Here is a 27,987-nt window from a genome sequence, read left to right on the forward strand (position 1 = left end):
AGACTTGATTTGTCATTTCGCGCACTATGTAAACCTATCTGTCCTTCATATGGGAGTGCTGCAGGTTCTGTGCGTTCTGTTCTGTGTTTTAACCAATCAGATTCGCGGAAATCACAGGTTGTGCAGGCCGGGCACAAGAGGTGTTCAGCTCCACTGTCCTCCGGTATTTACAGTATTTAGCAAGCGTGGTAACACATCACTCACGACATACACAAGAAATAACTATTTACAGAAATGTTGCAGCATCCTACACCTAAACTGTATGGGAAGAAAACGATTTCTCAGTCTGATCAACTAGGCTACTGATAACAACCGCAGCCCGCAGGGTAAACGAAGTGGTCATGTTATGTAGCCTATTTATAGCCGGTGTATTTGTTTTAGGAGAAAATATTATGTGATGATATTTGCTTTAGGCTATATTCAAACTTGGGCTGGCTGGCTAGGAAACCTTGACCTTTTCAATCCAATGTCAATCCAAAACATAAATAGACTGGGAGTTACTTTTTAATTGCAGTTGCTCAGCCCTGTGAGTTCTATTGTCAAATTGCAGTGGTTGTGTCTGTAAAGGAAAGTAGTTATAAAATATAATTCATATTAAGGAGTATAAGGTTGCCGCAGTTTGACAGGATTTTCATCCTCTCTAGGGCCAGGAGTTTTTCCAGAATTTCTTTACAACCATGTGACCTGTTTAGAACTTATCTGTATACCTAGGCGGCAGGTAGCCTAGTGGTCAATGGTTCGAATCCCTGAGCTGACAAGGTGAAAAATCTCTCGATGTGCCCTTGAGCAAGGCACTTAACCTTAATTGCTCTGGATAAGAGTCTGCTAAATTACTCAAATCTAAATCTGATCCCACTCCCATCATTGCCCATATAAATACCTTTTTACATCTACTAATTAATCACTGTCAGACCCTATAGGGTCCTGATTTATACCTGGTTAGGCTACATATTAGGAAATGCCCCGGGCCCCAGAGAAAACAATTTGCCCCACCACTCTGTGACTTGTGGTGCCACTTCACCGGTCCCAAAAATCATTGCATTGGGTTTCAAAGACTATTACTTGGGACGTGACACGAGACGCAAAGGTTTTTTAAATGTATTATTATTCAACTTTAACTAGGCAAGTCTTAAGAACAAATTCTTACTTACAACTCCGGCCAAACGCGAATCCGGACGACGCTGGGCCTATGGGACTCCCAATCACGTCCGGCTGTGATACAGCCTGGAATCGAACCAGGGTCTGTAGTGACGCCTCTAGCACTGAGATGCACTGTCTTAAAACTTGAGACTTGCTTAGGACATGCAAAATTGTGACTTGGTCCCATCTCTGACTTTTACACCTTGTTTTTCTTTAGCAGAATAGTTTTTCTCATTTTGTCAGTTAATAAAACACCTGTTATTAGCCTTTATATGCGTAATAATGCGTTATAATGCGTAATAATGCGTATTAATGCGTAATAATGCGTACTTGATGAATGATGGATGGAACATATACATTTTTTTCCCAGGTCTTTGACTATTAGCCTATAATAAAAATTAAATCACTCTCCAACCTCTTGATTTATAGTCTGTATTTACAGCTCACCATCAGGACCAGCCCATACCAACACAGCGCAGATTGTCTGTGTTTCTCCTTCTCCGTGCGTAAATCTGTTCTCATGGCGCATCATTCGTCTCCTCTCTACTGCACTAAATCAATGCAATAGAGGCTCCACCGTGTACAGGACCGTCTTACTGCATGTGAGACTTTAAGAAATTGCATTTCAGCACATAGGGGGTGTTGCCACAAAGTAGCCATATTGAATGAATTGAGACGTTCCGCTGTCAACCATCGCCGTCAACCCAACTAGGTCCCGATGAAGACAGCTCCTCGTAAATTCTACTCCCCACACTTTTCTTCTTCACGATGGCCGCCACGGACATAGACATTTTCGCTGTAAGTATCCTAGAGATTTGCTGCGTTTCACAAACATCGTGCATTAACAGCCTAGTGCATTATGCATAGCCTACTTTGCAGTGTGCCTACTGGGATATTCTGGTATACGGTAGTAGCTGATTAGGCGGATATGCAGCAGCTAAAGTGGGGTATCATCAACACCCGGAGAGCAGTGATTTCCTTCCCGTAGACTAGATAGCTTTTGAGGAACGGTAGCCTATTCTTGACGCATAATTATGTCGACCCTGTTCTAGGTTGTTTATAAAATGTTAATTGATGCTAGGTATGCAATTGACGCATTTTATACGTTGCACTTCTGATATTGCTGATATTGACACCTCATTCTGCTGTCATTCAGAGGTTAAACCAATAGCCACTCGATGCTACATTGTATCAATTCGATCCACAGATGTATCATTTGCCACTGTCACTGAAACATTGTAACAGTTTTAGAAGGTGTTTATTGTAGCCACGCAGGCATTTCATGTTTGTCGAGAGAAGAGGGTTGACACATTGTAACTACATCACTACAATGAATGGTGGGAGAGTTCAACTTTCAGTGCAACACTAGCTAAGAGGCTAGTTAGTTTGAGTTGTTGTGAATTGAAGCTAACCTGCGGATAACATGATAAGTAGGTAAGTAAGCAGCCACTTGTCTCTCCATGAGGCAACTGAACGAATCCTCAGTTCAACAGTAGTAGAACACATACACTCTGAGGACGTGTGTATCTGTCAACTAATGACATCCTTCAATGTTTGTTCGTAATGGCAGCCTACTGAATTAGAAATGGATCCCCAGGCCAGAGGGGTCATAACTTAAGGTTTGAACACAGGCTACTTATCTTCATATCCAAACTACTTATTTTCACTCATTCTGAGCACGTAGTTATTTAGTTAGTCCTTCAATTAATCACTGTAGTTCAGTTTGCAACACACACAAACACACAAACACACACACTACGGCACAAAGATGTGAAGCAGATGACAGATTGTGTTTGTTAAGGGTGTGAAATAACAGCTACACAGAGGGATCTTTGTGTGTGTGTGTGGGTGTGTGTGGGTGTGCGTGCGTGCGTGTGTGTGGGTGTGCGTGCGTGTGTGTGTGTGCGTGTGTGTGTGTGTGTGTGGGTGTGCGTGCGTGCGTGTGTGTGGGTGTGCGTGCGTGTGTGTGTGTGCGTGTGTGTGTGTGTGCGTGTGTGTGTGTGTGGGTGTGTGTGGGTGTGCGTGCGTGCGTGCGTGCGTGTGTGTGGGTGTGCGTGTGTGTGTGTGTGTGTGTGGGTGTGCGTGCGTGCGTGCGTGTGTGTGGGTGTGCGTGTGTGTGTGTGCGTGTGTGTGTGGGTGTGCGTGCGTGCGTGCGTGTGTGTGGGTGTGCGTGCGTGTGTGTGTGCGTGTGTGTGTGTGTGTGTGTGTAGAGCACTGGGCCAGTGGCACAGATGATTGTTGTGTTGTCTTCATGGCTAGCCTTCTGTGCTGTGAATAACAACATGCTGTGTTTCTGAAGACCATCCTTCTGTTTTTTTTATTTAACCATTATTTAACTAGGCAAGTCAGTTAAGAACAAATTCTTATTTACAATGACGGCCTACCCCGGACAAACTCCGACGACGCTGGGCCAATTGTGTGCCGTGTTATGGGACTCCCAATCACGGCCGGATGTAATACAGCCTGGAATCAAACCAGGGACTGTAGTGACACCTCTTGCACTGAGATGCAGTGCCTTAGACAGCTGCGCCACTCGGGATCCCAAACATGCTGTGTTTCTGAAGACGGTCTAGGTACACTCCCAAATTGCACCCTATTCCCTATGTAGTCACTACTTTTGACCAGGGCCTATAGAGCTCTCGTCATAACTAGTGCACTACCTAGGGAATAGGGTGCCATTTGGGACTCAACCTCTGAAGACAGCGCAGGTTCAGTGTCTGGCTATGGGAAAATGGATTGCATGTTAATATTCTGGGTTAAATATAACCTAGCATTAGTCAGGCCTTCATCCTGGGTTAAATATAACCTAGAATTAGAGTCAGGCCTTCTTCCTGGGTTAAATATAACCTAGAATAAGTCAGGCCTTCATCTTGGGTTAAATATAACCTCGCATTAGAGTCAGGCCTTCATCCTGAAATTGCCAAGAAATTGAAGATCTCGTACAACGCTGTGTACTACTCCCTTCACAGAACAGCTTCATTAAATAGTACCCGCAAAACACCAGTCTCAATGTCAACAGTGAAGAGGCGACTCCAGGATGCTGGCCTTCTAGGTAGAGTTGCAAAGAAAAGTACATAATATGATTAATATGGGCAGAATAACACAGACACTGGACAGAGGAACTCTGCCTAGAAGGCCAGCATCCCGGAGTCACCTCTTCACTGTTGACGTTGAGACTGGTGTTTTTCGGGTACTATTTAATGAAGCTGACAGTTGAGGACTTGAGACATCTGTTTCTCAAACTAGACACTTTTATGTACGTGTCCTCATGCTCAGTTGTGCACCGGGGCCTCCCACTCCTCTTTCTATTCTGGTTAGAGACAGTTTGCGCTGTTCTATGAAGGGAGTAGTACACAGTGTTGTACAAGATCTTCAGTTTCTTGGCAATTTCTCGTATGGAACAGCCTTCATTTCTCAGAACAAGAATAGACTGACGAGTTTCAGAAGAAAGGTCTTTGTTTCTGGCCATTTTGAGCCTGTAATTGAACCCACAAATGCTGATGCTCCTGATACTCAACTAGTCTAAAGAAGGCCAGTTGTATTGCTTATTTAATCAGGACAACAGTTTTCAGATGTGCTAGCATAATTGAAAAAGGGTTTTCTAATGATCATTTAACCTTTTAAAATGATGAACTTGGATTAGCTAACACAAACAATGTGCCATTGGAACACAGGAGTGATGGTTGCTGATAATGGGCCTCTGTATGCCTATGTAGATATTCCATTTAAAAAACAGCCATTTCCAGCTGCAACAGTCATTTACAACACTGTATTTCTGATCAATTTGATGTTGTTTTAATGGACAAAAAAATGTGTTTTTCTTTCAAAAACAAGGACATTTCTAAGTGGCCCCAAACTTTTGAACGGTAGTGTATATTTTTTTGTTTACATATTTTTTGTTTACACATTTCTAACATGTGATTGTCTCTCCTCAGAATGAAGAGGAGCGTTGCCTGGAGCTGGGTGGCCATGTTGGGTTTGACAGTCTTCCAGACCAGTTGGTCAGTAAATCAGTCACACAGGGATTCTGCTTCAACATCCTGTGTGTCGGTACGTGATGTCTGACTCCATTATTACCTCCAGCCTTTCAACATCTTAACACATCTCAGTTCTCACTACAGATACAACTCCAGCCTTAGTGCCAGTCTATTTCTACTGTAGCTAAAGGCACGGATCTTTTCTGAATGCAGGAACCCAGGCTAAAACATCTTCAGTCCATCTTATTTTCTACTTTTCTCTCTTTTTCTTCCTCTCAGGTGAGACAGGGATAGGGAAGTCGACGTTGATGAACACGCTGTTCAACACACTGTTTGAGGCCGAGGAGGCCAGCCACTACCAGAACGGTGTGTACCTGCGGCCCAGGACCTACGACCTGAAGGAGAGCAACGTTCAGCTCAAACTGACCGTAGTCGACACTGTGGGGTTCGGAGACCAGATCAACAAGGAGGAGAGGTGATAGTAGTGCAGGAACAGCTGGGTGCTTCGTTAGCGAGGCGGAGAGGAGGTGGTTTGGTGAACCACACTCGCGTGATGAGTAACCTTGCCTGACATCTGGTTGGGATTGTTTAGCTCATGGATTTGTGTAGGTACTGTAGGGAGAGGAATAGCATCAGGACTCTTCAGTTAAGGGTTCAGGTTGGGGTTCGTCATTAAAATAGCACTTCTTCTTGGATGGTTTCTAGATACTGAACCTACTTTCATTCAGTGGTTAAAGGGTATTCAGACAGGCTGTTGCTATAAGAAGACCAAAGTTGGACATTCAGCATTCCTCCTCAGGCCCTCTCAACTAGTGGCCCTCCAGCCAACACACATACAGTGTAAAGGCTTGGCATAGCTTAAGGCTTTGGGTCTTTGTGCAGCCATGAATGGGGAGGGAAGAGTAGGGAGAGGATGATTAGAAGGGCATAATGAAATCTGAAAAGGAACTTAAATAGTCTAACAACAGGGGAGTGGGAAAGTGAATTTTTGGAGTGGTGTTATCGTGGCCGGTTTGTAACCCAGATACTCTACTATTTGTTTCTTGAAAAGCAAGGAAAACTTTCTCTGATATTTATTTTCTGGTGAAAATGCGAGGTTGAGGAGGTTGAGAATAAATGCGGTATATGTTTTCAGACCCTGTATTGTTTTAGCACTTTTCCCAGAAATGTGATTATTCCTGATTTTTAATCAGGAATTCCTGCTTTTCTAACATTCTCCATTAACTTGTAATTGAAACTGACCCTATTCCCAAAGCCCAAATCCTGATCACATCCATGTTTGTCTTTCTGTGCGCTGAAGCTTCAAACCCATAGTGGACTACATCGACACTCAGTTTGAAACCTACCTGCAGGAGGAGATGAAGATCAAACGTTCCCTGTTCGACTACCACGACACCAGGATCCATATCTGTCTCTACTTCATCGCCCCAACCGGACACTCTCTCAAATCACTGGATCTGGTCACCATGAAGAAACTGGACAGCAAGGTAACGTTTGAAATACACTATATAAAAGTATGTGGACACCCCTTCAAATTAGTCTATTTGGCTATTTCCTCGGTTGCAACACTCACTACCGAGTTCCAAACTGCCTTTGGAAGCAACGTCAGCACAATGTTTGTCGGGAGCTTCATGAAATGGGTTTCCGTGGCTGAGCAGCTGCACACAAGCCTAAGATCACCATGCGCAATGCCAAGCGTTAGCTGGAGTGGTGTAATTGGACTCGGGAGCAGTGGAAACGCGTTCTCTGGAGTGATGAATCACGCTTCACCATCTGGCAGTCCGACGGATGAATCTGGGTTTGGCGGGTGCCAGGAGAATACTACCTGCCCGAATGCATAGTGTCAACTGTTAAGTTTGGTGGAGGAGGAATAATGGTCTGGGGCTGTTTTTCATGGTTTGGGCTAGGCTCCATAGTTCCAGTGAAGGGAAATCTTAACGCTACAGCATACAATGACATTCTAGACACTTCCGTTCTTCCAACTTTGAGGCAACAGTTTGGGGAAGGCCCTTTCCTGTTTCTGCATGACAATGCCCCCTTGCACAAAGCGCGGTCCATACAGAAGTGGTGTGTCGAGATCGGTGTGGAAGAACTTGACTGGCCTGGACAGAGCCTTGACCTCAACCCCATCAAACACCTTTGGGATGAATTGGAACGCCAGCTGCGAGCCAGGCCTAATCGCCCAACGTCAGTGCCCAACCTCACTAATGCTCTTGTGGCTGAACGGAAGCAAGTCCCCGCAGCAATGTTCCAACATCTACAGGAAATCCTTCCCGGAAGAGCGGAGGCTGTCATAGCAGCAAAGGGAGGGGGGACCAACTCCATATTAATGCCCATGATTTTGGAATGAGATGTTTGACAAGCAAGTGTCCACATACTTTTGATAATGTAGAGTACACACACATTCTTGTATTAGGAGATGCTCTGACACTGTTGCAGGAAAACATTTTTGGACATTGACGTGTTAGTATCTGAAGCGTTGGACATCATACAGTTCAACAGGTGCTGTAGGCCTGAAGGATACTGACAGGTGTTCAGGTTCAGGCACAGCTCTCCTGAAGGATACTGACAGGTGTTCAGGTTCAGGCACAACCAGTTACATTATTATCTCAAAGTAGAGCTGCATTCCATTTTGATGCTTGTATTTGTGTCAATCCAGAGATAATTATTTATTTTTTCAACATGGTAGACCTGCTGATTCAAATGCTGCTCCTCCCTGTACTCCAGGTAAACATCATCCCCATCATTGCCAAGGCAGACACCATATCTAAGAGCGAGCTGCACAAGTTCAAGATCAAGATCATGTCAGAGTTGGTGAGCAACGGTGTTCAGATACACCAGTTCCCTACTGAGGACGAGGCTGTCACCGAGATCAACTCCTCTATGAATGTGAGTCTGACGCACACACACACACACACACACACACACACACACACACACACACACACACACACACACACACACACACACACACACACACACACACACACACACACACACACACACACACACACACACACACACACACACACACACACACACACACACACACACACACACACACACACACACACACAATTACACACACACACACACACAATTACACACACACACACACACACACAATTACACACACACACACACAATTACACATACACACACACACACACACAATTACACACACACACACACACACAATTACACACACACACACAACACACACACACACACACACACACACACACACACACACACACACACACACACACACACACACACACACACACACACACACACACACACACACACACACACACACAATTGTACACACACACACAATTATACACACACAAACATGGACACACACACACCCTTGTCACATCACAGTGCAGTTGTGTATGCCAGGCACCTGTACACTGTAATCAGATTGCTTGCCTTCCTGATTTACTGTGTCAGCCGAGGAGCCGATGATTGATTGATTGATTAAAAGAGACAACAGTGTCTTCCTCTTCTTCAATGCTTTAAAAAAAACACCAGCTTATTTGTGACACATTGCTGTGGTCTTGTGTTTTTAAACAACAAGTCATTGTGATATTATAACGGGGGTTATACATGCTCATGACAGTCCGATGATGCGTTATAAAGAGTTACTAAATGTTCCCATATTAAATGAAATCCTTTGTTCCAGGCCCATCTGCCCTTTGCTGTGGTGGGGAGTGTTGAGGAGGTTGAAGTGGGGAATAAGATGGTGAAAGCCAGACTGTACCCCTGGGGAACTGTACAGGGTAGGTATCTCTCTGATCCTGTACCCCTGGGGAACTGTACAGGGTAGGTATCTCTCTGATCCTGTACCCCTGGGGAACTGTACAGGGTAGGTATCTCTCTGATCCTGTACCCCTGGGGAACTGTACAGGGTAGGTATCTCTCTGATCCTGTACCCCTGGGGAACTGTACAGGGTAGGTATCTGTCTGATCCTGTACCCCTGGGGAACTGTACAGGGTAGGTATCTCTCTGATCCTGTACCCCTGGGGAACTGTACAGGGTAGGTATCTCTCTGATCCTGTACCCCTGGGGAACTGTACAGGGTAGGTATCTCTCTGATCCTGTACCCCTAGGGAACTGTACAGAGTAGGTATCTGTCTGATCCTGTACCCCTGGGGAACTGTACAGGGTAGGTTTTTTTTCTATACTACAGATGCAAGCAGAGCAAGACCATATAATCTATAGGCCTGGGCTAGAAAAGTGAATACACATCATCAATGCATCGATATTACGCAATCACTAGAGACCCATATCATTAATGCATTGATATTACGCAATCACTAGAGACCCATATCATTAATGCATCGATATTACGCAATCACTAGAGACCCATATCATTAATGCATCGATATTACGCAATCACTAGAGACCCATATCATTAATGCATCGATATTACGCAATCACTAGAGACCCATATCATTAATGCATCGATATTACGCAATCACTAGAGACCCATATCATTAATGCATCGATATTACGCAATCACTAGAGACCCATATCATTAATGCATCTAGAGACCCATATATTAATGCACGCAATCACTAGAGACCCATATCATTAATGCCGATATATCATTAATGCATTGATATTACGCAATCACTAGAGACCCATATCATTAATGCATCGATATTACGCAATCACTAGAGACCCATATCATTAATGCATCGATATTACGCAATCACTAGAGACCCATATCATTAATGCATCGATATTACGCAATCACTAGAGACCCATATCATTAATGCATCGATATTACGCAATCACTAGAGACCCATATCATTAATGCATCGATATCATTAATGCGCAATCACTAGAGACCCATATCATTAATGCATTAATGCATCGATATTACGCAATCACTAGAGACCCATATCATTAATGCATTGAATCACTAGAGACCCATATCATTAATGCATCGATATTCACGACCCATATCAATCACTAGAGACCCATATCATTAATGCATCGATATTACGCAATCACTAGAGACCCATATCATTAATGCATCGATATTACGCAATCACTAGAGACCCATATCATTAATCGCAATCACTAGAGACCCATATCATTAATGCATCGATATTACGCAATCACTAGAGACCCATATCATTAATCATTATTACGCAATCACTAGAGACCCATATCATTAATACATTGATATTACGCAATCACTAGAGACCCATATCATTAATGCATCGATATTACGCAATCACTAGAGACCCATATCATTAATGCATCGATATTACGTAATCACTAGAGACCCATATCATTAATGCATCGATATTACGCAATCACTAGAGGCCCATATCATTAATGCATCGATATTACGCAATCACTAGAGACCCATATCATTAATGCCAATATAAAATAAGACTGTAATTGTTATTTTCTGAAATGCGTATTGTTGTTAACTTGCTATTGAATGACCAGTCCCTTTCAAACTATAAGGTATTTGTCACCATATTAAACCAACCATATAACCCAGTCCTGCTGTGTTGTGTTGATCAGTGGAGAACGAGAGCCACTGTGACTTTGTGAAGCTGAGAGAGATGTTGCTGAGAGTGAACATGGAAGACCTGAGAGAGCAGACTCACGCCAGACACTACGAGCTCTACAGACGCTGCAAACTGGAGGAGATGGGCTTCACAGATACAGACCCCGACAACAAACCCTTTAGGTGAGACCAGCTCTTGTTCAACGTTACATAGCGGGCAGGTTGTCGACCCTTTTTTTGGACTGAAGGTTTGTCATCAAATATGCAGAATATAAACTGAAATTAGACCAGTGTTAGAAGTGAAAATCCGGCCAAAGCATCAGAACACCTAGATGTCCAGGGCCCGGCGACGACATCTACAGTCAGAAGCAAAAGCCCATGGACGTCTCACAGCAGTCAGACACAGTAATACACATTCTAGAATGAAATATAGACACCCTATTCCCTACCTAGTGCACTACTTTTGACCAGGGAACCCTGTTCCTTATGTAGTGCACTATATAGGGAACAGGGTGCCATTTGGGATGCATCCATGTGCCTGTTTAACTGTAACCTCCTTGTCTTCCCTCACCAATCAGTCTGCAGGAGACGTATGAGGCCAAGAGGAAAGAGTTTCTGGGGGACCTGCAGCATAACGAGGACGACATGAGACAGATGTTTGTCAACAAGGTGAAGGAGACCGAGGCAGAGCTGAAAGTAAAGGAGAGGGAGGTAATCATTCACAAGGTGCTTCTGGGAGTTTGTTTTGTTTAGATTATGATGTTGTTCTGCTCCCTTTCATACTTGAACTCATCCTCATTTTGTGACTGTGTCTCTACAGTCATAACGTAACAGGGCATTTTGGGAGCAACAGTTTGGACCCTTTTCCTTTAGTTTGAAGTGTTTGTTCAGTGCAGCGGTCCGAGACATTTCCCTGGGTGTTCTTCTGCCTGTTTTATTACACGTTAAAGCACAAAGAGCCTATATGTTACCATGTTACCAACCCCTCCAATCCAGCTCCATGAGAGGTTTGAGCAGCTGAAGAGGATGCATCAGGAGGAGAAGAGGAATCTGGAGGAGAAGAGGAGCGATCTGGAGGAGGATATGAACGACTTCAACAGGAGGAAGGTGGCAGCTGAGACGCTGATGGGTCAGTCTCTACAGGGATCCTCACAACCATTCAGAAAGGACAAGAAGAAGTAAGTATTTTCTGTCTGTCTGTCTCTCTGTCTGTCGGTCTCTCTCTGTCTCTCTGTCTGTCTGTCTGTCTGTCTGTCTGTCTGTCTGTCTGTCTGTCTGTCTGTCTCTCTTTGTCTCTCTTTGTCTCTCTCTCTCTCTGTCTCTCTCTCTCTCTCTCTCTGTTGCTCTCTCTGTCTGTCTGTCGGTCTCTCTCTGTCTCTCTCTCTCTCTCTGTCTCTCTCTGTCTCTCTCTCTGTCTGTCTGTCGGTCTCTCTCTGTCTCTCTCTCTCTCTCTGTCTCTCTCTGTCTCTCTCTGTCTCTCTCTCTGTCTGTCTGTCGGTCTTTCTCTCTCTGTCTGTCTGTCGGTCTCTCTCTTTGTCTGTCTGTCTGTCTGTCTGTCTGTCTGTCTGTCTGTCTGTCTGTCTGTCTGTCTGTCTGTCTCTCTGTCTCTCTGTCTCTCTGTCTCTCTTTCTGTCTCTCTCTCTGTATCTCTCTCTCTGTCGCTCGCTCTCTCTGTCTGTCGGTCTCTCTCTGTCGGTCTCTCTCTGTCTCTCTCTCTCTCTCTCTCTGTCTCTCTCTTTGTCTGTCTGTTCAACTGATCAAACGCTATAGTAGCAGACACTACAGCCCTGAAGCTCTGGCCTAGTGTTCTGCTTGTCTCTATGGGACTGTCACTCGCACAGTTGCAGTCAGGAAGTGACTAATGATATAGCATTACAGTGCCAGGAGACATCTTGGCTTGGAAACTGTGATACGGGGGACGGAGTCTGACATTGTTTTCCCAGACAGTGGAGGAGGTCACAGTTTGCCCTGTCACCGCCTGATCGCCTGATGCTTGTGGTTCTGCAACACACACACACACACATACAAACACAATAACACACACACACACTACACACCACCACCACCAGACCGTCTCTGCATAGCGCGACCTGTCAGTCTCGATATCCGCTAGGCTGGGTCACTGATGTTTAGCTACACACAATATCAATTGATAGGGTAACACTAGTCTTCTCTCACAGCCTCAGTGTATGATAACACAAATCTGACTAGACTGTGATAACACCAGTCATATGTAGCTAGTGTTATCACAGAGGCTGTGGACTGTATGTGTCATTCACTGTTTGGGTGCTACCAGAAACATAGACTTGTCTGTGGGTGACACTTAGATGGTTCAGAGTTAGACATCTTAGATGGTAGCTATTCAGTTCTGAGTTAGACATCTTAGATGGTAGCTATTCAGTTCTGAGTTAGACATCTTAAATGGTAGCTATTCAGTTCAGAGTTAGACATCTTAGATGGTAGCTATTCAGTTCACAGAGTTAGACATCTTAGATGGTAGCCTATTCAGGTCAGAGTTAGACATCTTAGATGGTAGCTATTCAGTTCAGAGTTAGACATCTTAGATGGTAGCCTATTCAGTTCTGAGTTAGACATCTTAGATGGTAGCCTGTTCAGTTCAGTTAGACATCTTAGATGGTAGCCTATTCAGGTCAGAGTTAGACATCTTAGATGGTAGCCTATTCAGTTCTGAGTTAGACATCTTAGATGGTAGCCTATTCAGTTCTGAGTTAGACATCTTAGATGGTAGCCTATTCAGGTCAGAGTTGGACATCTTAGATGGTAGCCTGTTCAGTTCAGTTAGACATCTTAGATGGTAGCCTATTCAATTCAGAGTTAGACATCTTAGATGGTAGCCTATTCAATTCAGAGTTAGACATCTTAGATGGTAGCCTATTCAGTTCAGTTAGACATCTTAGATGGTAGCCTATTCAGGTCAGAGTTAGACATCTTAGATGGTAGCTATTCAGTTCAGTTAGACATCTTAGATGGTAGCCTATTCAGGTCAGAGTTAGACATCTTGCATAAAGAATATCAGTGGTCTGTCTATTGTAATGGAATAATGCTCTCTCTCCTCAGACCAAAGAGAGATCTGTTGGACATTTAACTTCATAGAGTCTCAATGACAGGAAATGTTAAGCAGCACACTGATGAGGAGGAGAAAGTGTGAGGAAATATAACTATTGACTATGACTCTGCTGACACCATAGACTTGGCTGATTCACCAAGTTAATGTGGAGGTTATAGTGCCCACTATTGGACTGTTCCCACATTTCACATTTTAACCAGTTCATTTAATTCGAGGAGAGATGGTCCCTGTTGTCTCTCTTTGTGTGAAGATGGACAGATCATAAAACAGTTTGGTTCAATCTGTAAAACGGAAACATCCATAATGTTGAAATGATTGCGATCATTGTTAACACACTATTCTCAAATTATTTTGTTTGTTTTGCATACTATTTTCTTCTTTTGATTGTCAACTCATCAAATTCTACATATGTTCATTTTCCTTTTACCATATTTTGGCCTTATTTTCTTTATTTCAGTTGATTCGTGGCACCACGGCAACACCAAGGCAACCAGGAATGTGTCTCTTCATCACCATGGAAACAAGGGACATATTATATCTTCACTTTTTTTTAGCTTCAGGGACTATTTCATTCTCAAATTGTATGAATGGACCCCAATGACACTTCTTTGACACTACATGTGAGAGAGCGAGCGAGAGAAATGTGTGTGATGATGATGCGTTGGCTGTGAGCCGCTCTGTATTCAAGGATCAGAAAGAATGACCTTACACAGTGGACTTCACGCCCGTGTCCAAAATGGCCCCCTATTCCCTACAGTATACATGTCTTGTGGAGTCAGCACCGGAGATCAAAGTGTGCATCCCAAATGGCCCACTATTCCCTCTATAGTGCACTACTTTTGATAAGTGCCAAGTAGTGCACTTATATAGGGAATAGGGTGTAATTCAGGACGCAGGCTTTCTCTCCAGTGCTGACTCCACAAGACGTGTAAAAACAAAACCTGTGGACTCAGTTATGATAACTTTTAGCGTATGTTGTTTTACGTTCCTGGTGTGAATGTGTCCATCTGAATCTGCCATCTGAAACGCACATAGACATTAAAACCAGGAAACATAGTTTATCCCCAGCAGAAACTAGGACTGTTTTACTGTTGCTAGGGAGAAAGAATGTATAGTTCTATCTCTGTTTCCAAACTGCTTCTGAAACAGCAAGAGCTTGCCTTCCAGGCTAATATAGTTCTACCCATCATTGCGTCAAATATTGACTGTGAACTGTGTGTGTGTGTGTGTGTGTTAATTTGTATGTGTGTATTAATTAAGTGATAAGGCCAGAGAAGACAGTTTTTGGAGGATATATTTTACACAATGGGCTACCAACACATTAAAATAATGATTTACATATTTTCATTAAAAAAGTGTATTTTGATGAATTCATTCATACTATTTCATCTTTCCACCAGATATAGAGATATAGAGATATAGAGATATAGTCGCGACACAAATTTAAGGTTGCTCCCCAATCCAGCTGATTGCTGGTCGTTCGTTCTATCGGTTGGTTGCCAGAGATGCGACCCCGTCGTTAAGTCTTTTTGTTCTGTATCTATAGACCCAGTCTTTTTGTTCTGTATCTATAGACCCAGTCTTTTTGTTCTGTATCTATAGACCCAGTCTTTTTGTTCTGTATCTATAGACCCAGTCTTTTTGTTCTGTATCTATAGACCCAGTCTTTTTGTTCTGTATTTATAGACCCTTTTGTTCTGTATCTATAGACCCAGTCTTTTTGTTCTGTATCTATAGACCCAGTCTTTTTGTTCTGTATCTATAGACCCAGTCTTTTTGTTCTGTATCTATAGACCCAGTCTTTTTGTTCTGTATTTATAGACCCAGTCGTTAAGTCTTTTTGTTCTGTATCTATAGACCCAGTCTTTTTGTTCTGTATCTATAGACCCAGTCTTTTTGTTCTGTATCTATAGACCCAGTCTTTTTGTTCTGTATCTATAGACCCAGTCGTTAAGTCTTTTTGTTCTGTATCTGTGGATGCGACACAGTCATGCGTTTTAAATGTTCTATTGCCATACTGGCTGGCAACGTTCTTATCCCTTGCTTGCCAGCGAGCCAACTACGGCTAATTTACAGTCACGTCAAACAGTGCAGCCAGAATGACAGCAAAGTAGCTGCATTTGCATTTGTTTGAGCTGTTTTCTAGTGACATTTATTTGGATACATCCATAACAATGAGCTAATGATGCGCAATTTTGCCTTGCATAGAATGTGCTCTCTCTTCAGGACAGTGTTGTTCAGAGGAGCTAGCCAACAGCACAGCTAACACAATCACTAGCTGCATTTTGTTTCGTTTTACCTGTTATCTATTGACATTTCTTTGTATATATCCATAAAAATGATGCCAGCTGAATCATGATTTCCACTGGCTGAAAAAAGGTGTCTGCCTGTCTGTCTCCTCCCGACTCCCAACACGTTCATTACTGTGGGACAGCTGGAGATCGAATTTCAAGATTGAAACAATGTTGCAAATGTGAAAGAGACAGACAGCAAGGTTTATACAAATCTCCGCTGTTGAAAACCAATTGCTAGTCTAAAAGAAATGGGATATAATGTCCAGATGCTTTTTATAGTGGAGATCAAGTTTATAAATTACCTGGCTGGGCTGATGAGACAGTGTATTGTGCAGTGAGATGGAACAGAGTAAATAGACATTTCAACATCATAGGTTTAGCTGGTGGTAACTAGTGGAATAGACACTGGCTGGAATGCGGTTTTAACCAATCAGTATCCAGGATTAGACCCATCCGTTGTATAACATAGATTATGCATTTGTGCATTTATACATGCAAATGTATGTAAAGCAACCTACATATGACTAAACCATAGTCAATAGAAGTGTAATAATTAATCCAGTGCTGTTTTACATGAATACAGAACTTGTATACTGTATATGAATATATGCATAATAATACTATATTTTCGAGTTGCTGATAGTTTTTATGTATGAAGTATGTTATGATACTGTAGCTAGGTAGAGTCCAGTATGTTATACTGTAGCTATGTAGAATGCAGTATGTTATGATGCTGTAGCTAGGTAGAGTCCAGTATGTTATGATACTGTAGCTAGGTAGAGTCCAGTATGTTATGATACTGTAGCTAGGTAGTGTCCAGTATGTTATACTGTAGCTAGGTAGAGTCCAGTATATTATGCTGTAGCTTGGTATAATCTAGTATGTTATGCTGTAGCTAGGTAGAGTCCAGTATGTTATGCTGTAGCTAGGTAGAGTCCAGTATGTTATGATACTGTAGCTAGGTAGAGTCCAGTATGTTATACTGTAGCTAGGTAGAGTCCAGTATGTTATGATACTGTAGCGAGGTAGAGTCCAGTATGTTATGATACTGTAGCTAGGTAGAGTCCAGTATGTTATGATACTGTAGTTAGGTAGAGTCCAGTATGTTATACTGTAGTTCGGTAGAGTCCAGTATGTTATGATACTGTAGCTAGGTAGAGTTCAGTATGTTATACTGTAGTTCGGTAGAGTCCAGTATGTTATGATACTGTAGCTAGGTAGAATCCAGTATGTTATACTGTAGCTTGGTAGAGTCCAGTATGTTATACTGTAGCTAGGTATAATCCAGTATGTTATACTGTAGCTAGGTAGAGTCCAGTATGTTATGATGCTGTAGCTAGGTAGAGTCCAGTATATTATGCTGTAGCTAGGTAGAGTCCAGTATGTCATGCTGTAGCTAGGTAGAGTCCAGTATGTTATGATACTGTAGCTAGGTAGAATCCAGTATGTTATACTGTAGCTAGGTAGAATGCAGTATGTTATGATGCTGTAGCTAGGTAGAGTCCAGTATGTTATGCTGTAGCTAGGTAGAGTCCAGTATGTTATGATACTGTAGCTAGGTAGAATCCAGTATGTTATGATGCTGTTAGCTGTAGGTAGAGTCCAGTATGTTATGATACTGTATCTAGGTAGAATCCAGTATGTTATACTGTAGCTAGGTAGAGTCCAGTATGTTATGATAGCTGTAGCTGATGCTGTAGCTAGGTAGAGTCCAGTATGTTATACTGTAGCTAGGTAGAGTCCAGTATGTTATGATACTGTAGCTAGGTAGAGTCCAGTATGTTATGCTGTAGCTAGGTAGAGTCCAGTATGTTATGATGCTGTAGCTAGGTAGAGTCCAGTATGTTATGCTGTAGCTAGGTATAGTCTAGTATGTTATGCTGTAGCTAGGTAGAGTCCAGTATGTTATGCTGTAGCTAGGTAGAGTCCAGTATGTTATACTGTAGCTAGGTAGAGTCCAGTATGTTATACTGTAGCTAGGTAGAGTCCAGTATGTTATGCTGTAGCTAGGTAGAGTCTAGTATGTTATGATGCTGTTGCTAGGTAGATTCCAGTATGTTATGCTGTAGCTTGGTAGAGTGCAGTATGTTATGATGCTGTAGCTAGGTAGAAGTCAAGTATATTCTATTATAATAATAATAATTTATTACATTTCTATAGCGCTTTTCATAGAATCTCAAAGCGCTTCAAGTGCAAAAAAACAAGCAAGCAATGTAACATGACACGTTAACCAATAAAGAGTCTCTGAAAGCTGCATCCTCTGAAGATAGAGAAGGTCAGTTCAGAGACAGGGTCAGGTCAGAGAGAAGGTCAGTTCAGAGACAGGGTCAGGTCAGAGAGAAGGTCAGTTCAGAGACAGGGTCAGTTCAGAGAGAAGGTCAGTTCAGAGAGAAGGTCAGTTCAGAGGGAAGGTCAGTTCAGAGGGAAGGTCAGTTCAGAGACAGGGTCAGTTCAGAGACAGGGTCAGTTCAGAGACAAGGTCAGTACAGAGACAAGTTCAGTTCAGAGAGAAGGTCAGTTCAGGGTTTGAACAGAGAGAACTGGTCAGAGGATGGTAGAGGATGGTGATGGAGTCTGCTGATGATCTTGTAGTGGGCAAGTCTGGGAACCAGCCTGAGTCTTACAGCTGCTGCTGAACTTCTCCTCTTCCACTCTGTGTAACACTGATGCCTCAGCAGCTCTGGGCGCCAGAAAGCTCACCACACAAAGTTTAAGAATAAGTAGCCAGTCGTCCTCACTAGGACCACTCTGCCTCAGCACTGCTGTATTCCTCTCTGTTATTCCTCTCACACCACTCCTCAAATTATATTCTTAGTTGATCAGGAATTAGCAGCCAGGAATTAGCAGCCAAAGAAAAAAGCTTGTACTGCATCCAGATGCATAATTAAAATAAAAACATTAGCCATTTAGCTAGCTAGCCAAGCCAAAAAGTGTTAACCTGTCAGTTAGTCTGCAAAGCCATGGCTCAAAAACACCAGTTTGTCACATCTGTTGAAATGATCGGATCAAGGTGCAGCGTGTTAGGCGTACGTTTTACTTTTATTTAAATGACACCGAAAAAAACAAAACAAATTATGACCGTAAAGCTACAGGCAGTACAGAAAGCAACTACACACAAACATAGTCAATATCCCACAAACTAAAGGTGGGAAAAAGGCTGCCTAAGTATGATCCCCAATCAGAGACAAGGATAGACAGCTGCCGCTGATTGGGAACCATACCCGGCCAACAAAGAAATAGAAAAACTAGAATGCCCACCCAAATCACACCCAAACCGACCTAACCAAATAGATAAATAAAAAGGCTCTCTAAGGTCAGGGCGTGACACAGCTATATACAATAAAAACTCAATGTTATCAAAAACAAAAGAGATGATTTTAAAAATCAACAATTAAAAACACCTACACAACAACTAAATATGTACACATTTACAGGAGCTCTGTGCTTAGGCTGCTAATAGGGCACAACGGCAACTAAACTCAGCAAAAAAAGAAACATCCCATTTTCAGGACCCTGTCTTTCAAAGATAATTTGTAAAAATCCAAATAACTTCACAGATCTTCATTGTAAAGGGTTTAAACACTGTTTCCCATACTGACTCTGAAAAACACCAAAAGAAAGATTGCCCAGGGTCCCTGCTCATCTGCGTGAACGTGCCTTAGGCATGCTGCAAGGAGGCATGAGGACTGCAGATGTGGACAGGGCAATAAATTGCAATGTCCGTACTGTGAGACGCCTAATTCAGTGCTACAGGGAGACACCACGGACAGCTGATCGTCCTCGCAGTGGCAGACCACGTTTAACAACACCTGCACAGGATCGGTACATCCGAACATCACACCTGTGGGACAGGTACAGGATGGCAACAACAACTGCCCGAGTTACACCAGGAATGCACATTCCCTCCATCAGTGCTCAGACTGTCCGCAATAGGCTGAGAGAGGCTGGACTGAGGGCTTGTAGGCCTGTTGTAAGGCAGGTCCTCACTAGACCTCACCGGCAACAACGTCGCCTATGGGCACAAACCCACCATCGCTGGACAAGACAGGACTGGCAAAAAGTGCTCTTCACTGACGAGTCGTGGTTTTGTCTCACCAGGGGTGATAGTCGGATTCGCATTTATCATCGAAGGAGTGACCGTTACACCGAGGCCTGTACTCTGGAGCGGGAGCGATTTGGAGGTGGAGGGTCCGTCATGGTCTGGGGCGGTGTGTCACAGCATCATCGGACTGAGCTTGTTGTCATTGCAGACAATCTCAATGCTGTGTGTTACAGGGAAGACACCCTCCTCCCTCATGTGGTACACTTCCTGCAGGCTCATCCTGACATGACCCTCCAGCATGACAATGCCACCAGCCATACTGCTTGTTCTGTGCGTGATTCCGGCAAGACAGGAAAGTCATTGTTCTGCCATGGTCAGCGAAGAGCCCGGATCTCAATCCCATTGAGCACGTCTGGGACCTGTTGGATCAGAGGGTGAGGGCTAGGGCCATTCTCCCCAGAAATGTCCTGGAACTTGCAGGTGCCTTGGTGGAAGAGTGGGGTAACATCTCACAGCAAGAACTGGCAAATCTGGTGCAGTCCATGAGGAGGAGAAGCACTGCAGCACTTAATGCAGCTGGTGGCCACACCAGATACTGACTGTTACTTTTGATTTTGACCCTCCCTTTGTTCAGGGACACATTATTCCATTTCTCTTAGTCACATGTCTGTGTAACTTGTTCAGTTTATGTCTCAGTTGTTGAATCTTGTTATGTTCATACAAATATTTACATATGTTAAGTTTGCTGAAAATAAACACAGTTGATAGTGAGAGGACGTTTCTTTTTTTTATACAATGCAATAAGGGTGAAAGCGACCATTCTATACAATTGAATTCAATATGTAAAGGTAAAAAGTTGAGAGGAGATATGGTTTCCAGAGCTGAAGGACATGCCTCTGACAGCTGGTGTTCAATCTCTGAATGTAACTGTTGAAGGGAAAGAGGAGAAGACCTCTGAATGTAACTGTTAAAGGGAAAGAGGAGAAGACCTCTGATGTAACTGTTAAAGGGAAAGAGGAGAAGACCTCTGATGTAACTGTTAAAGGGAAAGAGGAGAAGACCTCTGATGTAACTGTTAAAGGGAAAGAGGAGAAGACCTCTGATGTAACTGTTAAAGGGAAAGAGGAGAAGACCTCTGTATGTAACTGTTAAAGGGAAAGAGGAGAAGACCTCTGATGTAACTGTTAAAGGGAAAGAGGAGAAGACCTCTGATGTAACTGTTAAAGGGAAAGAGGAGAAGACCTCTGATGTAACTGTTAAAGGGAAAGAGGAGAAGACCTCTGATGTAACTGTTAAAGGGAAAGAGGAGAAGACCTCTGATGTAACTGTTAAAGGGAAAGAGGAGAAGACCTCTGATGTAACTGTTAAAGGGAAAGAGGAGAAGACCTCTGATGTAACTGTTAAAGGGAAAGAGGAGAAGACCTCTGTATGCCTTTTCATTCCAATCAAGAAGCTAAAGGGAATTCACTTGGGACGTGTATGCATTGTTCTGGGACTTCGGAAGGCGAATCATGGTTTTATCAATGCTATTTGCAGCCTATAATGAATGTATAGATACAATTCATGAGTTTTTACCAGCCACACTGATCACTTACCTGTGCTCTACTTCTCTGTATCACTTACCTGTGCTCTACTTCTCTGTATCACTTACCTGTGCTCTACTTCTCTGACCTCTGTATCACTTACCTGTGCTCTACTTCTCTGTATCACTTACCTGTGCTCTACTTCTCTGACCTCTGTATCACTTACCTGTGCTCTACTTCTCTGTATCACTTACCTGTGCTCTACTTCTCTGACCTCTGTATCACCTACCTGTGCTCTACTTCTCTGTATCACTTACCTGTGCTCTACTCCTCTGTATCACTTACCTGTGCTCTACTCCTCTGTATCACTTACCTGTGCTCTACTTCTCTGTATCACTTACCTGTGCTCTACTTCTCTGACCTCTGTATCACTTACCTGTGCTCTACTTCTCTGACCTCTGTATCACCTACCTGTGCTCTACTTCTCTGACCTCTGTATCACTTACCTGTGCTCTACTTCTCTGACCTCTGTATCACTTACCTGTGCTCTACTTCTCTGTATCACTTACCTGTGCTCTACTTCTCTGACCTCTGTATCACTTACCTGTGCTCTACTTCTCTGACCTCTGTATCACTTACCTGTGCTCTACTCCTCTGTATCACTTACCTGTGCTCTACTCCACTGTATCACTTACCTGTGCTCTACTCCACTGTATCACTTACCTGTGCTCTACTCCACTGTATCACTTACCTGTGCTCTACTTCTCTGTATCACTTACCTGTGCTCTACTTCTCTGTATCACTTACCTGTGCTCTACTCCTCTGTATCACTTACCTGTGCTCTACTCCTCTGTATCACTTACCTGTGCTCTACTCCTCTGTATCACTTACCTGTGCTCTACTTCTCTGTATCACTTACCTGTGCTCTACTCCTCTGTATCACTTACCTGTGCTCTACTCCTCTGTATCACTTACCTGTGCTCTACTTCTCTGTATCACTTACCTGTGCTCTACTTCTCTGTATCACTTACCTGTGCTCTACTCCTCTGTATCACTTACCTGTGCTCTACTCCTCTGTATCACTTACCTGTGCTCTACTCCTCTGTATCACTTACCTGTGCTCTACTTCTCTGTATCACTTACCTGTGCTCTACTTCTCTGTATCACTTACCTGTGCTCTACTTCTCTGTATCACTTACCTGTGCTCTACTTCTCTGTATCACTTACCTGTGCTCTACTCCTCTGTATCACTTACCTGTGCTCTACTCCTCTGTATCACTTACCTGTGCTCTACTCCACTGTATCACTTACCTGTGCTTTACTTCTCTGTCTTCTGTATCACTTACCTGTGCTCTACTCCTCTGTATCACTTACCTGTGCTCTACTCCACTGTATCACTTACCTGTGCTCTACTTCTCTGTATCACTTACCTGTGCTCTACTTCTCTGTTCTCTGTATCACTTACCTGTGCTCTACTTCTCTGTATCACTTACCTGTGCTCTACTTCTCTGTATCACTTACCTGTGCTCTACTTCTCTGTTCTCTGTATCACTTACCTGTGCTCTACTTCTCTGTATCACTTACCTGTGCTCTACTTCTCTGTATCACTTACCTGTGCTTTACTTCTCTGTCTTCTGTATCACTTACCTGTGCTCTACTTCTCTGTATCACTTACCTGTGTTCTACTTCTCTGTATCACTTACCTGTGTTCTACTTCTCTGTATCACTTACCTGTGCTCTACTTCTCTGTATCACTTACCTGTGCTCTACTTCTCTGTATCACTTACCTGTGCTCTACTTCTCTGTATCACTTGGCTGACAACTCAAACTAAATTATTCTGCTGCTCTATCGTTCACTACTTCAGTCAGAGACTGACATCATTGAAGTCCTTTGTGGTGATGTCAAAATGAGGGGTGTTGTGCAAAGCGTAGTCATCAAAGATTTGATTGGTTATCAATGATCCATGTATCAAAGCCAATGACACATTTTCAAAACAACTTTTTACCCACGTGTGTTCTGGCTCTGGCCCAACACATCGGTCTCTGGGACCAATCAGACGGCCTAGAATTGATTTTCTTTCTAGAAATCGTCAGATCCAGACTCATTGCGGAGAAGAATCTAATGTCTGTGGGTATGGCGTAGCATTTGGCCAGAGCAAGGAGTTTGGGTAACCAGGCAACTGTATTGCATGAAATGATGCAACCATATCCTATAGCAACAGGCTGTAAAGTAGGGCATCTTAAAATACCCAAGACCTGGTTGACTGTGGTGTTTGTGGGTCATGAATGTTGTTTCCCAACCCTGCATATCCTCCAACCATTACTTTGCTCTGAATGTTTTTTTTTAGCCTGAGTGCTAGTGTGTTTGTGCTATCATGCCTACTCCAGCATGTATGGCTTGACAAGAGCACAACCAGATCTGTGACCAGGCTAGTTTTTTATTTCTCCAGTAAGCCTGGGTTATCTGAGTTACATTGGGGAGATTGTTTTATTGTTCCTAGGCAATGAATCAATTAATAGCAAGTATTGTCATAGTTTTAACCTGTTTCAGTCAAGGGTTAATGTATGTAATAAACAGTTCATCTAGGTATTGGCATATGTAACATACTGGTCATCAAAATATAACTTACTTATAGACTCCTTTATTCACATAATCATCATCTTCATGTCCATAAATGTACAGTACTCAATGCCCAGTGAGTAGAGGTTTACAGATAAGTAGTATAGTTTTATGTTCTGTTCATTTATCATGACTTTCCTGGGCATGCAGTATGTATACTCTTATAGGCTAGCCTGCCTCCTTGTCTCCTGTTCAAATCAATGACCTGAGCTTTTTCTTTTTCTTTTCATAGCTTCTTTAGTCTTCCGTCTGCGTGCTCCCTAACATCAGGAAGGAATTTAAATTAGAAGACTGACTTTCTACCACGCCGAAAGGATGGCTGTTCTAATCTTCCCCGATTTGACTATTAACAATCTATTGAGCTTACTATTTTTTTACAGCGTGATTCAAAGCTACATTTTTGTAACAATCCCTGTAAAGTCCCAAATGGCACCCTATTCCCTATGTATTGAACTACTTTTGACCAGAGCCCCTGGTCAAAAGTAGTGCACTACATAGGGAATAGAGTGGCATTTAGGACAGACCCCTTGCTGTGATGTGCTCATAATTCCTGAACTCTTCAAGTGATGTTCCTACCAATACCTGGTCCTGGAGTCTTCAATACAGTACATGCCAAGCTCAACATAATATTAAACACGTTCTCTAATACTTAGAAAGTATACAGGCTATCTATAGGGCTATAAAGTAGTGCACTATATAGGGAATAGGGTTCCATTTTGGATGCAAACTTGGTTCATAAAAATAAAAGCTGATGCTTTAAAGCTGTCAAACTCAACGTTGGACCTCAAAGCCAGTTCTACTGCAGTTTTTTTTCTCCATTGACCACGTTTACATGTGCACAGTATTCTGGATAATATAGCTCATATCCTGCTTAAGGTCTTATTCGGGATGAGCTATTTACATGCACCTTTTTGATATCTCACTCATGAGTATCCCTGCATCCATGAATAAACGGAATATTCCTCATTTAATTATATGGCGTAAATCGATTAGTAACTGAAATATAGACACTGAGTGTACGATTATAACCTCATGTAGTGTAATATAATATTAACTCTTGCAGAATTATGAATTTCTTGCAGTGAAATTATACAACAAATGTTAATTTTGGCTGGGAAACTTGACACAGTTGAGAATAATATATATATTTTTTTCAGCATTTCTTGAGAAAATGCAAATGCACATGTGAAGCATTATCTTTGATTATCTTTGTGTGATGCATTATCTTTGACACTGTTATGCAAGCAGACAGTATTTCAACCACATCAAACATGCACCCAAGTCGAACTTGAAGTCTTAACAGAAACTTGTTTCATCGTTTTCTCAGGTTTTCATTTCCTTAAAACCCTTCAAACTGATTACATGTTTTGGACATTTTTCACAAGACCAAGTTTTCCACTGTTTTGGAGTTATTGCATTTTCTCCCCGGTCCCTAAAGGAGAAACAACTTTGCAGGTGTTCATTTGAATGCATTCGTAGCCTAATCTTTCTATCGATGTAAAACATTATTCTGGTGATGTCACTACTTTATTTAGTATTCTGGGGCAATAAATTATGACAGAAGTTTATAGTTTGCATGAATCAAACTATAGTTGACAAATTAATGGTCTACCAAATGTAGGAAATTATAATGCAGAAATTTTTCTAAATTAGGGGTGAAAGTGGTAAATGGTAAATGTGGTAAATGAATTACAGTAGGCTAAATTACTATTGAATTGTTATGGTGGATAGAACTGTGCAGGTAGCCTACCTTTTTGAAGTGATTTGTTTGACAGTCAGATGAAAACATCACACAATACCCATGATATGCGAAACTGAGCATGCATAGACCGCAAAAACCAACAGTGAACGGGATAAGATGTTATCATCCCACAGTATCCCGTCTAACGTCATCATATCGAATGGTGTGTAAAATCTTTGTGGGGCATGCCAGCCAAGCCACTACACTACACAAACACAACACTAAACAATACATTAATTGCATTATAACGGTGACAAACGGTGCCCACAAACTGTTAGGGCCTCCATAAAGCTGTCCCAACACCTTACCACTGCTACACCTGACTATCAGTGGAGCCTTGTCTGGCAGCGAAACAGTTAATTCAGCCTCATTTACTGCCTTTTAAAATGAAACATAGCTGATATGGCTGACTTGCTTAGACAAATGTGGTTTCTACTGAACTGGGTTGCAATTGAGATGTACAAAGTATGGCATAAGGGGACGACAAGCGGATAAGAGGCCATCCATAATTTGGATTACGAGATTGATGAGCGAGCTAGGACTGTCTAGTCAATATAACTACTTGTTCAGCACTTTTGAAATGTATAGCGACAGAATTCAGAACATGGGCCGTTCTCCCTGTACACCAAGTCAGAACCGTAGAATAAATAAAGGGGGCGTATAGACAATGAAAGCTCTTAAAATAGTCAATGATTACATTTCTCTTAAACAGGTTATAGGCTACATGTGCACCACCAAGTCAGAACAGTAGGCAAAATTAATAAGGGTAAAGAGACTAAATAATTAGGGTGAGGCGCATGGGCTACTAAAAGTTTACTTACACAACATACACTTATGTATACTGTAGCTAAGAAAGTAATACTATCTCCCTGGTATATTACATAATTTATGCAGCAGTGTACAATACATTTTTGGACTCATCTTGTTGTGCTGTGCTCACTTGAACAGGAAGGTGGTGCGGCAGTCCTTCGTGGGCAAATTTTGTCATCAAACTTTGTCATCAAAGTCTGTCATTCTCCTCCCGAGTGGCGCAGTGGTTAAGGGCGCTGTACTGCAGCGCCAGATGTTCCACCAGAAACTCTAACCGGCTGCGACTGGGAGGTCCGTGGGGCGACGCACAATTGGCCCAGCGTCGTCCAGGTTAGGGAGGGTTTGGCCGGTAGGGATGTCCTTGTCTCACCGCGCACCAGCGACTCCTGTGGCGGGCCAGGCGCAGTGCACACTAACCAAGGTTGCCAGGTGCACGGTGTTTCCTCCGACACATTGGTGCGGCTGGCTTCCGGGTTGGATGCGCGCTGTGTTAAGAAGCAGTGCGGCTTGGTTGGGTTGTGTATCGGAGGACGCATGACTTTCAACCTTCGTCTCTCCCGAGCCCGTACGGGAGTTGTAGCGATGAGACAAGAGAGTAGCTACTAACAATTGGACACCATGAAAATGGGGAGAAAAAAGGGGTCAAAAAAAAGTCTGTCATTCTCTGGACTAATGGTGGTTTCAAGACAACTGTGAAAAAAACAAGGTTGAATCATGATGACGTTAGTGATCTTTAGGTCGTAGCTCTACCCACCCCTACACTCTGTATTTTCCGCTGGCTGCCCCACCACCACAGAAAACACTGAGCTGGGCTGAAACACCTGCATTTTGGAGCTGCCTTACTCAACAAAGCAAAAAAGAGACCATGTATGTGGCTTTATTGACTCAATTATTTTTTTTTAAATGTTGATTACATTGTTTGCAAACTGATATGTGACCGGTATTAATTCCAAAAAAACATGCAAAACAGGCAACCCAATTAAATTTGGGTCTCAAAGCGCCACCTGCCTTGAATGACGGGTCGCCACTGATCATATCTCATGCATCTTATCCAGGTTTATCAGAACCGGGTTACAAGCTTTTTCGGGTTATTATAAATGAGATATGATGTTTATATGCGTCAACTCAAAAACGGAATAATTGAGTATCCTGAATAATAACGGGATATTGGTGTGCATGTAAACGTGGTCATTATTGTTCCTCCTTTAATCAGGG

The 27,987-nt window shown here is 42.8% G+C and overlaps 1 protein-coding gene across 2 annotated transcripts; it reads left to right on the top strand.

The window, feature by feature from the left end:
• Positions 1-1,638: 1,638 nt before the first annotated feature.
• Positions 1,639-26,233, top strand: LOC112221248 (septin-8-A). Of its 2 annotated transcripts, none has more exons than XM_024383407.2 (10): positions 1,639-1,938; positions 5,076-5,190; positions 5,397-5,592; positions 6,418-6,604; positions 7,845-8,006; positions 8,806-8,902; positions 10,669-10,837; positions 11,233-11,365; positions 11,651-11,832; positions 24,454-26,233. In XM_024383407.2, exons 1-10 carry the CDS (start codon positions 1,909-1,911, stop codon positions 24,506-24,508), a joined length of 1,326 nt encoding a protein of 441 aa, XP_024239175.2. In that variant the 5' UTR covers positions 1,639-1,908; the 3' UTR covers positions 24,509-26,233. The 2 variants fall into 2 exon arrangements, with proteins under 2 accessions (XP_024239175.2, XP_024239176.2); XM_024383408.2 differs by lacking the exon at positions 24,454-26,233 and adding an exon at positions 14,200-15,120.
• The last annotated feature ends 1,754 nt before the right edge of the window (positions 26,234-27,987 follow it).

Source organism: Oncorhynchus tshawytscha, linkage group LG21, assembly GCF_018296145.1.
Source record: "Oncorhynchus tshawytscha isolate Ot180627B linkage group LG21, Otsh_v2.0, whole genome shotgun sequence".
Lineage (NCBI taxonomy): Eukaryota > Metazoa > Chordata > Actinopteri > Salmoniformes > Salmonidae > Oncorhynchus > Oncorhynchus tshawytscha.

Bases quoted from the DNA above. Each gene is read 5' to 3' on its own strand.
- LOC112221248 (XM_024383407.2), top strand. From the start codon at position 1,909: ATGGCCGCCACGGACATAGACATTTTCGCT. The intron at 5,593-6,417 runs GTGATAGTAGTG...TGTGCGCTGAAG, and splicing joins CAGATCAACAAGGAGGAGAG to CTTCAAACCCATAGTGGACT. The intron at 11,833-24,453 runs GTAAGTATTTTC...TTCTTTTCATAG, and splicing joins TTCAGAAAGGACAAGAAGAA to CTTCTTTAGTCTTCCGTCTG.